This window comes from Quercus suber, unplaced genomic scaffold (assembly GCF_002906115.3).
Source record: "Quercus suber isolate HL8 unplaced genomic scaffold, Cork oak 2.0 scaffold_68, whole genome shotgun sequence".
Taxonomy (NCBI): domain Eukaryota; kingdom Viridiplantae; phylum Streptophyta; class Magnoliopsida; order Fagales; family Fagaceae; genus Quercus; species Quercus suber.
In genome coordinates this window covers 1,818,561-1,832,304 of record NW_027069533.1, presented here as the reverse complement: position 1 = coordinate 1,832,304, position 13,744 = coordinate 1,818,561, and the positions used below count along the sequence as shown (strand labels likewise).

The window sequence follows — 13,744 nt, the reverse complement described above, 5'->3', positions numbered from 1 at the left end:
CCCCCAATGGGCCATCTCCTCTTTGGTGTCTGACATTTGTTTGCTGGCAAATGCCAGAGGCGAAAACTGGAGGGAGATCATTGTGGAAAGTGACTCAAAAGTTAGTATTGATTCTATCCTTGACCACTCAGGTTGCCCCCAATGGGCCATCTCCTCTTTGGTGTCTGACATTTGTTTGCTGGCAAAATCCTTTGTTTCATGTTTGTTTTTGTGGGTTAAAAGAAGTGGAAACGCTGCTGCCCATGAAGCAGCAAAGTACACACTGATGTCCTGTTCTTCGTTTTCATTTTTTCCGGGCAATCTTCCAGCCTCTGTGGCTTTTGCTTGTAAGGAAGATGCCCTTTCTTTGTCTTGTTCTTCTTGTTTTTGATATTTATATTGAGGGTTATCAAAAAAAAAAAAAATTCAATAAAACATGCATATAATATATTGTTATAAAAGTCTATTTGTATAAAAAAATAAAAAAATAAAAAAAGTCTATACACTTGGTTTTGCGGGTGAATCATGCATGCATTCTTAACAATCATGAAAAAAAAGATGAAAAAGGCAATTTTATAGACATGATAGGATTGAAGCCTATGGATTGATCCTTATTATCAGATATATATATATATATATAATTGATTCCAAATTCCTTATTTGACCACAAAAGGTTGTATTAATGTTTTTTGATTCCAAATTCTTTATTTGACCACAAAAGGTTGTATTAATGTTTTTCTTTTTTCTTTTTTTTTTTAAATAAAAACAACTTACCAATTAAGTTAACTGAAACCTACTCATTTATTATTATTAATACAATTATTGATTCAAAAGAACAGATGGTAACATGTTATAGCAAATACCTGGATAATAAAAAATATGCCTGAGAAACATCAATTTATCATTTTTGTTCTAAGACTCTAAAGGTAAAGACAGACATTGAGAATCTGAGATAACTAGATAAGAATGATCCAGCCAAAGAAGAAGAAAAGAAAAGAAAAAACACACAGATAAGAATGAGGTTATATAAAAAATAAAAAAATAAATAAAAAAAAGAAGAAGAATGGGGTTATAGTGTGGGATGAGGCCTGGTTAAGATTTTGGGCCCAAGGTCATCATGTCATATTGGGCCCAAACTAGGTCAATCTGAAACCCATGAATCAGCATTTTCTATTCTTTGTCAACAAAAAACGTAAAAAAAATAAAATTAAAAAAAAAAACCGGGAAAATGAAAAAGCATTGGCGGGAATCTCATACGTACATAGTATAAAAAAACAGGTACATGGCTGGTCTGTGCATCAGATTTGAATTCTTAAAAGTCGAAGACCAAACAACTCTCCCACCAAACCAAATACTATAACTCTTCATTACCTTAATTTCTTCGCAAATCTCTGCTTCTGATCCACCATTGTGTCATATCTTCATCAGGTCAGTCAGTTTTTTTTTTTTTTTCGTTTTTGTTTTTGTTTTTAGGGTTACTCAGCTAATGTTGTTTGCGGTCAAGAGCTAAATATACATGGGAAATTATCAAAATGTTTTATTTTTATTTTTACCAGTATTTTTTTTTTGTTTATTGTTTGATTTAATGTGCATGGAGTTTATATAATGGTTGATTAGCGTGAACTATGTTGTACATCTTAGATTTGGTGGTTAATAACTGGGTGTAAATTCTGTTTAAGTGGAACATTGGATTCAATATATGCTTTTCTAATTGCAACTTTGTTTACTTCATTGGTCATTTAGAAAGCTTCTTAGTGTGTGTGTGTGTGTGTGTGTGTGTGTATTTGTTGAAAAGGAAGCCAAATTATTTGAGGATTTTCTTTTCTTTATCTTGTGATTAAGTGTGAAGTGATTAAAGAAATCTGTTAAAATTATGGTTAAATGATTAAATTCATTTTTTTCCCAAGTTTAAATTTTTAAGACAATCAGTAATTTATCAGAGGCCTATTAAAAAATGTCACTATGTTAGTAAGCTATATAACTTGGGAAATTTGGATCCTGGTTTTTGTAGTATCATATGCTCCTTCATAGTTTGTTTACATTTGTTAATTTGAGTACTCCCGTTTTTGCTAGTTGGGTGTAGTTTGAGACTGTGAGGTGTTGCAGGTATTGGGTGCTGTCATTTCAAACCTTCATAGTGCAGAAAAATCACACACAACAAGTTTGCCTTGGTGAACAATACAAGAAGCCTCAGATTAGTGAGGGCTTATAAGCAACTTCTGGTGTGCAATTTTAAGAAGGAACATAGAGGAAATTGTTGCTAATTGTGTATGGATTGTAAATTTGAAACCCGGTTCAGTGACAATGCAGGGTGTGGAAATTGTAATGCTCTTTTGGAGAAAAAGGACCCTATGAAATTGTGGCAAGAGATGAAACGGAATGGTTTCCTCTCGCCACCTGCTTTCACACCAACACCAAACAAGCGTGCTAGCAAACACAAAAATGAAATGCCCAATAGAAAAATGAAGTTTGCCAAGATAGAACAGACTAACAGGTTTACTGAGGTTACAACACGAAATGGGTTGCTTGATGAACTGAATCCTGGGATCATGAACCAGTTAAGAAACAGCAAGGTTGCAAAGGTTAAAAAGGTAGACAAGTTCAGTATGGTTGCTGCACCAAGTGGATTGCTCAATGAACTGAATCCTGGGATCATGAGCCGCTTAAGAAACAGTGAACAGGTCTATTCAATAATTTGGGCCTTGGTTAGAAGTGAGATGTTAGAAAATACTCAAAGCAAGCAGGAAAGCCGATTTAAAGAGGAAATCAGGGATAATGATGTGAGTGAAGGTTCAAATACTATATCAGTTGGCAGTCAAGTCAGTGGATGCTCCATGTTTCTGACTAGGCGTATGCACATGAATTCAGAACACAGGGGAGGGGTTGATGATATGAGTGTAGCAGTGAGAAAAGATGAAGATGGGTTTGACAAACATGAAGTAAAGTCATGGTCATCTGTAACCACGGCTTCAGAGAACGCAAACTCTAATGACGAAATTGTGTCATCAGAGAATACAGGCTCTCAGGAAGAGTCAGCAATGGTTCCTCCTTTTGATCGCACAGGTATGTTGTGACCAAAATTAATAGAGCGATTCTCATGCTTATTACTTTTCATTAGTCATATATCATTATCTTAGTGAAGGCTGGTTGGAAATGGAAAAATCTATGTAAAAGGAAATACCAAACACCTATGGCCATAAAAATTGCCACTGTCAACATAAGTCATCGTTTGTTTTTTCAAGTATTGCAATTGCTTAGAGTCAGGTTGCCTTGTCAACTGAAGCCTTACCCTATACTAAAAGCTTCTACCGGGCTAGCTGGAAAAACAAATACAGTTAGTGTCAGATTCTTTTCAAGAATGGAATACTTTGCATTTCCAAGCTAGGCATCCAGAAAGGGGTTATTCAATGGATCTGGCATGATCTTAGCAAGCATATCAACAAGGTTGCTTATTCCTTTCCAATCCACAGTATTACATTTTAGAGATTATGCAAACTTGGTTAGGTTTCTGGATTGCACTCCCGCCATTTTGGCCTGTTTCCTTCTCAACAAGGTTTTAATTCGTAAATTTAGGACAACCCCCAAGGGTGGAACAATTGGCTGGGGACCAAATCTCATGAAGCGGAGGCCATTAGGGCTCAAATGAATCATTGCTCTTAAGCTGCAGTTTTCTCTCTTTTTCACACCCTATAATCATTGCTCTATTCAATGATTGTTGACTGATTGTACTCCAAGTCCATGCCCACTCTCTCTCTATGCTTATATTACTTGATAAATAAAGTCCAAATAAAGTGCCAATATCAGATGATTTTCTTCAGATTATGATTTTTTTTTCTAAGACTGATTATCAGAAAGCATATGACATCTTAAACTGATTTGGATTTTATCCTTGCTTCCCAGTTGCAAATCTAGCTTCTCAATGGTTGGTTCTCCTTTGCCAGAATATCAAAGGGCGCCTTGCAGGTGCATATCACTCTCTTGAAGCTTCTATGAACATTAGGGGAAATTGTTAAACTTAATATTTATGTTTATATAACTTCCTGTTTGTTTGTGCAGCACTAAAGCGTAGTAGGATGAGAGTCAAGGATGTAATCCAGGTAGAACTGCCTTTTCTGGTATCAAAAGAGTCCTCACCTGTCAAAGACAATGACCAATTATCTTCTGTGGAATGTCCCATGAGTACAATTCCTTACATGCATCAAGCAAAGTGGACTGCACTGTTTGATCAGATGGATAAAGCACTTTCTGAGGAAATGAATGATCTAGTAAGTTCAATAGGACTTAATATTATTGTCCGGTGTATCATCTTAGTTGCTAGGTGATTCTGAACTGTGAAATGTATGCTTCTTTGGTTGACATGATTAACTTCCATGGTCAGAACTTGAAATGTGCACTGCCTGAAATGAAAAGAAATGGGGGTTGAATGTAGATTTATAATGGCTTTGGCTTAAAATATTTCTTTATGAATTTCACTTCCACTACTTATTAAATCACATAATAAAGTGGCATCCGTGTATTTCTAGATACATTACTAAGTCCCATGCAAGCATATTAGTGCTGAAGGTAAAAAGGTTTGTGGCTTTTGCTTTTGGATAACATTTTCAAATAAAAATTTATGCTTCTCATTTTCTTCTTGAAGAATGCTTTATGGATATCCTAGAATTGAAGGATTATTTTTCATGTAAATATTAATTTTGAGAGGGTATTTATAGTTGGTAAGCTGGACTTCTATTTCAGGAAATCTGGCTGAACCAAATTGAAGAAATGCAATTACATGTGGGTCAATTGGAATGCAAGACAGATATCAGTTGACAGGCATAAAAGAGTGCAAAACTAGGTATTGCCTTTTAACCATCAACAAGCACCCCCCCCCCCTCTCTCTCTCTCTCTCTCTCTAAAAAGAAAACAATAATAGTTAGATTTTTTATTCAAATACTCAAAAAGAGTTAAGTTCTTAAAGTTCTCAAATATTGTGGGATAATTTTTCATTGAGCTGCTTATCACAATTTTACATGAAAGGATGATATCTAATTATAACTTAGAATGTTAAGAAGTCTAAAAGAGCAATTGAATCAAGAATCTTTTCCTTGGTGTTCGTGTAATCCTTTCTCAGAAAACATGGAATTTTCTAAACCATTTAAGAAGACTCATGTGCAACTCTGCAAGTCTGTATGAACTATGAACTGCCAAGTCTTTCATTAATTTTCCAGAAGTTCACATTCCATAAGTTCTTTAATTTGAATATTATACTCATCTAGATCCTGTTTAGTATTGATCATGGGTTTAACTCTAATAATGACATTGGGATCTTTTAAGAACTTGTTCACTTGTGTAGTGGAAAGTTTAGTTTGACCAATATTATATGCTATACTTTTCAACTGATTGGGCTAATTTATTTCATCAGTTTCAGAGATTTCAGAAGATTGTGTGAATTTTCATCACATACAAGAGGAATAATCTGGGTCTTGTTGGCAGTGGTTGGAGATGAATCTATACAGCTGAATCACTGATCGAGATCATACAAGTGTAATTCATTGTTACCCTTTGTAAAGTCCTGGAGATTATGCACTAGGCTGGGTATTACTTCAACTTAAAGCCATGAGTTTCTCATTCACTAATTGCCATGTTCTGGGTAGACCGACAATGTTTTCCCATTCTGGCCTTAATAAGTTCTTAGAGACACGAGACTGGCTTCATATCATCTCTCTCTAGTATGTACAGTTGCAGCTCATTGATCTGTTTTTCAAATCTTTTTTAAATGTAATAATAATGATTTGGTCAGATTTTCTGAAACGAAATTTAATCAAGGAATCCTGTACAATGGTTTGGGTTGGTCTCTTTTTTTTGATAGACACATCCTTTGGAACCATAAATAGCTGGTTGTGAACAAACTGCTAGGTTACCTTTTGCCCTTCTTTCAAGCCAAATGTGTTACATAACCAAATGTATCCGGTATCAAAAATTCAGTCTCTAATAAATTATTTAATTATTCAAGAGATAAATTGTTTACTTCTGCTATTTACACTCAGTAATGAACAAAGTTTGGTCATTAATTGTTTAGGCTTGACTTTATAAAAATCTTGTTTGTGCTTGGTTTGTTTATAATTAAGTTAAACTTGCACTTAATTTTGAAACTTGATTAACAAAATAGTCAAGTTTAAGAAGTTTTTTTTAGTGAACAAGCTTGTGAACACAGGTTTTAAGGTTAAATTAGTGGAGGCTTGAGTTAGGCTTTTTAATAAAATTTTGTCATGAGTTTGATAAAAAAAATAAAAATAAAAGAACTACAAAATATCTGAACATGTGATTCTCTCATTTGCAATCTGATGGTGCCTATTCAAGGCCTAGGCTTTAGGCCCCCACATGTCTCCAAATTTTTTTGTAAAGGTTCCAACTTTCAACACCACCCCCCCCCCCCCCCCAAGGTCCCAAAATTGCAAAAAAAAAAAAAAGAAAAAAAAAAAGAGAAGGATCCAAAATTTGTAGAATGATAGCTATTTTTTTTTAAAAGAAAAAAAAAAGTGAGTTTTACATTTCTTTCCCTCATTTTCAAGATATCATCATGAGACGCTCTTTCATTAGATGCTAAGCAGAGTGGACTAATAAATAAGTTCCCATAGTGAGAGTTAAGTGAAGGTGCTATTCCAGGGGGAAAACAAATGGTTTAGCACCAATGTATCTTGCATCTTTAAGAATGTTCAACATATATATAGTTATATATATAGCATTGTTGAAGATTGCTTTAGTTTGTAATTAGCTTTGCAATTGTGTACTAAACTACATTAGTAGTTGTAAATAGAAGACTGTAGCTTAGTAGTATTCATATTTGGTTAGTTTGTTAATACTTAGTACTGTCCACTGTATAGAAGCTATAGGTTGTAAGTTAGTTTTTCTATAAGTTTTCTGCCTCTGTATCTAGTATTAAAGAACAGAGCAAGCTAATTATCAATACAAGAAATTCTTTCACAATTCTTGCTTCTTGCTCTGCATCTCTCTTTCTTGTGTGTTGAGCAATCCTCCATTGTAGAAGCTAGGTTCTGGATGAATTTCAACATGGTATCAGAGCTTAGAGAATCAATTCCCTCTGGTATTCTCTGAATTTTCTTCATTCATTTCCTTTAGTACTTTCTCGCGAATCAAACAGATTTTCCATCTGTGTTCTTTCTTGATTCTTGCACTATTGTTTCACTTCTAAATCTTGATCTAGGGTTTTCAATTGCTTAATTGAAAATTCCATAATTGGTTCCTGATTTAGGGTTCTTCAATTGCTTAATTGTAGTCTCTATTTTCTTGGATTTGTTTGATCGATATAGTTTTGAGATTGATACTCTGTGATCAAGAAGGTTCTTTGATTGACTAGTACTTTGAGGCTATTGTTTTTGGATTTCCTATGTGTTGAAAATGGCTGATGCTACTTCTAGCACCTCTGTACTCGTTGCTCACCATGTTGCTTAACCATGGGAAAATCCTTCTAGTCCTTATTTTTTGACTAGCAGTGATAATTTTGGTGTGTCCCTTGTTGTGGAATGTCTCACTGAAGAAAATTATAGTACTTGGAGTAGGGTTGTACTGATTTCATTGGATGCCAAAACTAAAATTGGGTTCATTGATGGTTCAATACCAAAACCCCAATCACCTGATCATCCATGCTATACAGCCTGGTGTAAGTGCAATAGCACGGTTTTAGCCTGGTTATTCAATTCAATCTCAAATGATTTACAACCCAGTGTAGTTTACTTCAAGACAGCAAGGGAGGTTTAGGTTGATTTGCAATATAGGTATTCCTAAGGTAATGGACTCAGGATCTTTGAGCTGAGAAAAGAGGTTTTTTCTTTGGCTCAAGAAGATATGTCTATCAACGCCTACTACACCAAATTCAAGGGTATTTGGGATGAATTCACTACCTACAAAAATTGCACATGTGGTCATCAAGTGGAAGATTGTACAATATCCTTTCTAATGGGCTGAATAACACCTATTCTACAGTAAGGGGACATATTATACTCATGGATCCTATCCCTCCTTTGAGCAAGGTTTTCTCTTTTTTGCTTTAAGATGAAAAGCAAAGAAATGTTGGAGCTAGTAAGAAGTTTCAAGTTGACATAGCTGAGTTTTGGCAGCCTTGGGAAACAAGAACAATGCCAAGAATTTTAACAAAAACAAGGCTGGGAGACCTCAGTGTACTCATTGTGGTGCCATGGGACATGTGGTAGATAAGTGTTACAAACTACATGGCTACCCACCTAGCTATAAGTTCAAGAATAAAGTTGGTTCAACTACTTTTGCCAACAATGTCATTACTGTTGAAGAAGGTTCAAATGAAGGTGTGTCTCTAACCAAGGTAGAATACCAACAGTTGATAGGATTGTTGAATTCTTAGTGTCATTTTGGTACTCAAGCTCCACTGGAAGCTGTTTTAAAACTCCTCAGGTTGCCAATATCATTGCACAACCTTCCATTGGACTTCAAGGTCATGAGCTCTCAGGTATTTGGTCTTTTCCTTCTTTAGAGTATTCTGTGTTTTCTTCTACTGTTGATATTTCTCATCTCAATCCTACTAATTGGATTCTTGATAGTGGGCCCACGGATCACATGGTCCATTAATCACTTTCTTTAAAACCATAACTTCTTCTGGCCAAATTTTAGTTAGGTTGCCTAATGGAGACATGGCTAAGGTTACTCACATAGGAACTGTGCAAGTTTCAGCTTCTTTGATTCTTGAAATGTTCTTTGCATTCCATCTTTTTCTTTTAACCTTGTCTCTATCAGTAAATTGACTTAAAATCCTTCATGTTGTTGCATTTTTCTTTCCCATTATTGTTTTATACAAGACTTGCAGCTTTGGAGGATGATTGGGTTGGGTAAAAAGCAAGGTGGTCTCTACACTTTGCAAACTTCTACACATATTGCTTAGCCAAAGTCTGTTTTTGATGTTTTGTCCAAGTTTTCCTCTCATTTTCTGTAAACAATGTCCATTCTTATACTTCTGTTTCTTCAAATGATGTTTTTAGGCTATGAGGTTAGGCCATCCTTCTTCACAAAGATTAGCTTTGATGAAATCCATTGTACTTAACTATAATTCTTGCAATGATAATAAAGTTTTTGAATGCAATGTGTGTCCTTTGGCTAAACAAAAGAGACTTCCCTTTTCTCATTCTATAACTACATCCCCTTCTTGTTTTGATTTGGTTCATGATGATATCTGGGGACCTTATTCCACTCCTACTTTGTCTGGTTTTAAGTATTTTCTTACCTTGGAAGCTGATTACAGTAGGTGCACTTAGGTTTACTTAATGAAACATAAATCTGATGCATCCTTGCTTGTTCAGTCTTTCTTTAACATGATCTTGACTTAATTTAAAACTTCTATCAAGGTATTGAGAACTGACAATGATCCTGAGTTTGCCACTGACTCCTTTTATGCTTCTAAAGATTAGCTTTGTTGTACGCCAATTATCTTGTGTTGAAACACCATAGCAAAATGCAGTGGTTGAGAGAAAACACTAACATTTGTTGAATGTAGTTTGAGCATTAAGGTTTCAAGCAAACTTACCATTAAAATTTTGGGGGTATTGTATTTTGACTGCCACCATTAAAATTTTGGGGGTATTGTATTTTGACTGCCACTTACCTTATCAATAGAATACCTAGTCCATTTCTTCATGGTTTAACACCTTATGAAAAGTTGCTAGGTCATCCTCCTGCTTACGATCATCTTAAGGTCTTTGGCTGTTTATGCTTTACTTCTACCTTGCATAGGAATAAGACCAAATTTAACCCTAGAGCCAAAGCTTGTATTTTCCTTGGCTATCCTTTTGGTTCTAAAGGTTACAAATTATATGATTTTTCCACTAAATCTTGTTTCATTTCTAGGGATGTTGTTTTTAGAGAGTCTGTTTTTCCTTGTTAGCATTGGACATCCAAATCTGGGTCATCTTCTCTTCCTATCAATCATTCTATGTTTGCTTCTCAACCATTAGTTCCTGACAGTTTCCAGGTTCAAGTCCCTTTAGTTTCTGTAGAATTTTCCCCTCCTTTGTCTTCTATTGATGTTGCTGTTCCACCTGATGAGTTTCCAGATTTGGTTCTGCCTGATCAGGTTGCTTCTCACACTGATCATCATAATGATCATATTGTTTCTTCTCCTAATTTTATTCTTGATGCTCCTATTCTTGCATCTGAACTTCCTACCCTTAATATCACTGCTCCTACACCTGTTAGAAGGTCTAATAGACCTCATAAACCTCCTTCATACCTCCATGACTACCACTGCAATCTTGTTTCTGCACATGTATTGGCTTCAACTTCACTAACTCAGTCACATGAATCCACTGCTGCTAGCAACTCAGGTATTCTTTATCCTCTTTCTTCCACTCTTTCATATAGTAAATTGTCCACTCCACATAGAATCTTTTATGTTGCCTTGTCTGTTGCTAAAGAACCAGATTCCTATGCTCAAGCCTTGAAAGATCCTTTGTGGAGAGCTGCAATGTAGGCTGAGATTGATGCACTTGAGGCCAATCATACCTGGGTGATGACTCAATTGCCCTTTGGTAAAGTTCCCATTAGATGTAAGTGGGTGTACAAGGTGAAACTCAAAGTAGATGGTTCTCTTGAGAGGTACAAGGCAAGATTAGTTACTAAAGGCTTCACATAGACAGAAATAGTTGATTTTTATGAAACTTTCTCACCTGTAGTGAAGTTTGTGACTGTCAGAACTTTGTAGGCCTTGGCTACTGTCTATGATTGGCATCTCACTCAACTGGATGTCAACAATGCATTTCTCCATGGGGATTTGGATGAAGAGGTATATATGCTTTCTCTACCAGGTTTTGGCAACAAGGGGGAGGTGTGTAGGTTAACAAAGTCCTTATATGGACTTAAGCAAGCCAGTAGGCAATGGTTTACCAAATTGTCATCCACTATTATTGATCTTGGTTTTCTTCAATCAAAATTAGATTATTCTGTTTTTTCTAGGATCAATAAAGGTTCAATCATCATTCTTTGTTCTATGTGGATGATATACTAATTGCTAATAATGATGTAGATGCAATCAATGTCTTCAAGCAATTCCTAAACAATAAGTTCAAGCTCAAGGACTTAGGCACTTTGAAGTATTTCCAGGTCTTGAAGTTGCTAGAACCACCAAAGGACTGTCATTATGCCAAAGAAAGTATACATTGGAGCTTTTTCTGAGACTGGTTTACTGGTAAGCAAACCTACCAACCTTCCAATGGAGCAGTCTGCCAAGTTCAGCAATTATATTGGTGAAGATGCTCTTGATCCAGCTCTCTATAGAATATTAATAGGAAAGCTATTGTACTTGACACTCACAAGGCCTGACATTTGTTATGCAATGCATAAATTAAGCCAATTCATGGCTACCCCTAAAGTGCCTCATTTGCAAGCTGCTTACAGAATTCTTAAGTATTTGAAAAGAAGTCCAAGCCAAGGTTTATTTCTCTCTGCAGAATCAAAATTGAGACTTAAATCATATTGTGATGCTGACTGGGCAGCATGCCTTGACACTAGGAGATCTGTTTCTAGATTTGTATTTTCCTTGGTGATTCCTTGATCTCTTGGAAGTATAAAAAACAGCACGTAGTATCTAGATCTTCTGCAGAATTCGAGTATAGGGCGATGGCCACAGTAACAAGTGAGATAGTATGGCTCATATCATTGCTCAAGACTTTGGATTAGAGCATAAACAGGTAGCTTCCCTTCACTGTGACAGCAGGGTAACTTTATATATAGCAATCAATCCAGTGTATCATGAAAGAACAAAACACATTGAAGTTGATTGCCATTTTATTTGAGAGAAGATTCAAGAAGGTACAATTAAAACATTGAATGTTCCCTCAAGACATCAAGTTGCAGACTTCTTCATTAAAGCACTTGGGCATAAGCAGTTTCATAATCTTTTGTCCAAGATGAACCTAATAAATATATATAGTTCATCTTGAGGGGCAATGTTGAAGAATGCTTTAGTTTGTAATTAGCTCTGCAATTGTGTACATAAACTACATGTAGTAGTTGTAAATAGAATGACTTGTAGCTTAGTAGTATTCATATTTGGTTAGTTTGTTAATACTATAGCTGCCACGTGTATAGAAGCTATAGGTTGTACAGTTAGTTTTTCTGTTATAGTTTCTCGCCTCTGTATCTAGTATATAAAGAACAGAGCAAGCTAATTATCAATACAAGATATTCGTTTCACAATTCTTGCTTCTTGCTCTGCATCTCTCTTTTCTGTGTGTTGAGCAATCCTCCATTGTAGAAGCTAAAGTTCATGGATGAATTTCAACATGCATTGACACAAGATGTCTCATTGTGAACATGTAATCTCAATGCTATGGAAGTACTTCAAGAAATTCTTTGCAGGGAAGTGTTTTTAGTTTTTGAATTGCATAGAAATCAATGCTAGGGACAATGAAATCGTTAACATTCACCACAATAAAAGTGGAAAATTTCCCTATGATCTTAGCGAATAACAATAGAGAATTTTTATGTCCACAACAAATAATAAGTGACAAATTGTTACTGACTATTACTAATGAGTTAAAATCAGTGACAACTTATCACTTAAAATTTGTCAAAGAAGTATTATATAATAGTGTGGACAAAGCATATCTCTAAAGAATAACATGCCAGTGACTAGGAGAAGCAAACATTGAGAAACTTCGCAAAATATTGGTAAGAAGCTTGTGTTTTATTGGACCCTTCATTATCGGTCATTGATATGAGTATAGTGTAATGTAATCGAGCCGGGTCAAATTTAGAAACAATGACCGATAACGAAAGGTCTAGTCACTAGTGTTGACCCTTGCATAGTATCAGGGCTGTGAAAGATAGGAACAATAACCAATAATGAAGGCTCTCTCTCTCTCTCTCTCTCTCTCTCTATATATATATATATATATATATATTTTTTTTTTGTTGGGGGGCGTGTAGAGACTAAAGAGAGCCTTTACATTGATATGAATATATAAAATATCGTTACCCTGAACTTGGACAAAATATTGATAGCTTTCAAAAATCCCAAAATTACAATTAACAATGTAATTTTATGTGTTACTAACCAAGCCGAGTTGGAAATTTGTCCCACTTCAATTACAACCCTTCACTCTATTTCTCAACACCTTTGTTTGAACAATTAAAATGATTATGCAATCCCTATAAAATAAAATAAAATGATTATGCAATCCATTTTTGTCTTTGTAATGATTTCAGAGTATAAAATCAATAGAAATCTTCAGATTCTTCTGCACAAGAAGATTATGCCAAAAAGGTAATATTTTCTAGCACAAGCAAATAAGATCATGAAAATAAAAGTCAAAAACCCATCCAAATGATTTATTCTGATCTCTCACACACACATGCTGGACATACAAGAATTATGTTATATATCAATTATACGATTTACCTACCTTTTATAAGAGCATTTGCATTTTCATTGACTTTTCAATATGCTTGAAGAAATTTGGATTACGAAAATAGTTTATTTTTTCTCCTTTAGTCCTTTTAACAAAAGGATTGATTTTTTTTTTTTTTTTAATTTCAATATCAAAATGGAATCTGTAGATTGGTTTAAGCCTAAACTTCCACATTTACATAAAAAAGAAATACGCTTCTTAAAAAAAAACATAGAAAAGAAATATCACTGCAAGGTTATATTACTTAGAATCATTCAATTAACCTTGACCATGCTTTAATATACGCATGCCTATATATAAGCATATGAGTTCAATTGCTAATTTAGGCATAT

General features: G+C 34.9%; 1 protein-coding gene across 1 annotated transcript; it reads left to right on the top strand.

Annotated features, from left to right (window-relative positions):
- Positions 1-1,081: 1,081 nt before the first annotated feature.
- LOC112005112 (uncharacterized) lies at positions 1,082-5,811 on the top strand. The gene is made up of 6 exons (XM_024037362.2): positions 1,082-1,407; positions 2,086-3,042; positions 3,880-3,942; positions 4,036-4,244; positions 4,717-4,816; positions 5,384-5,811. The coding sequence occupies exons 2-5, from the start codon at positions 2,250-2,252 to the stop codon at positions 4,789-4,791; spliced, it is 1,140 nt and encodes a 379-aa protein (XP_023893130.1). The 5' UTR covers positions 1,082-1,407; positions 2,086-2,249; the 3' UTR covers positions 4,792-4,816; positions 5,384-5,811.
- The last annotated feature ends 7,933 nt before the right edge of the window (positions 5,812-13,744 follow it).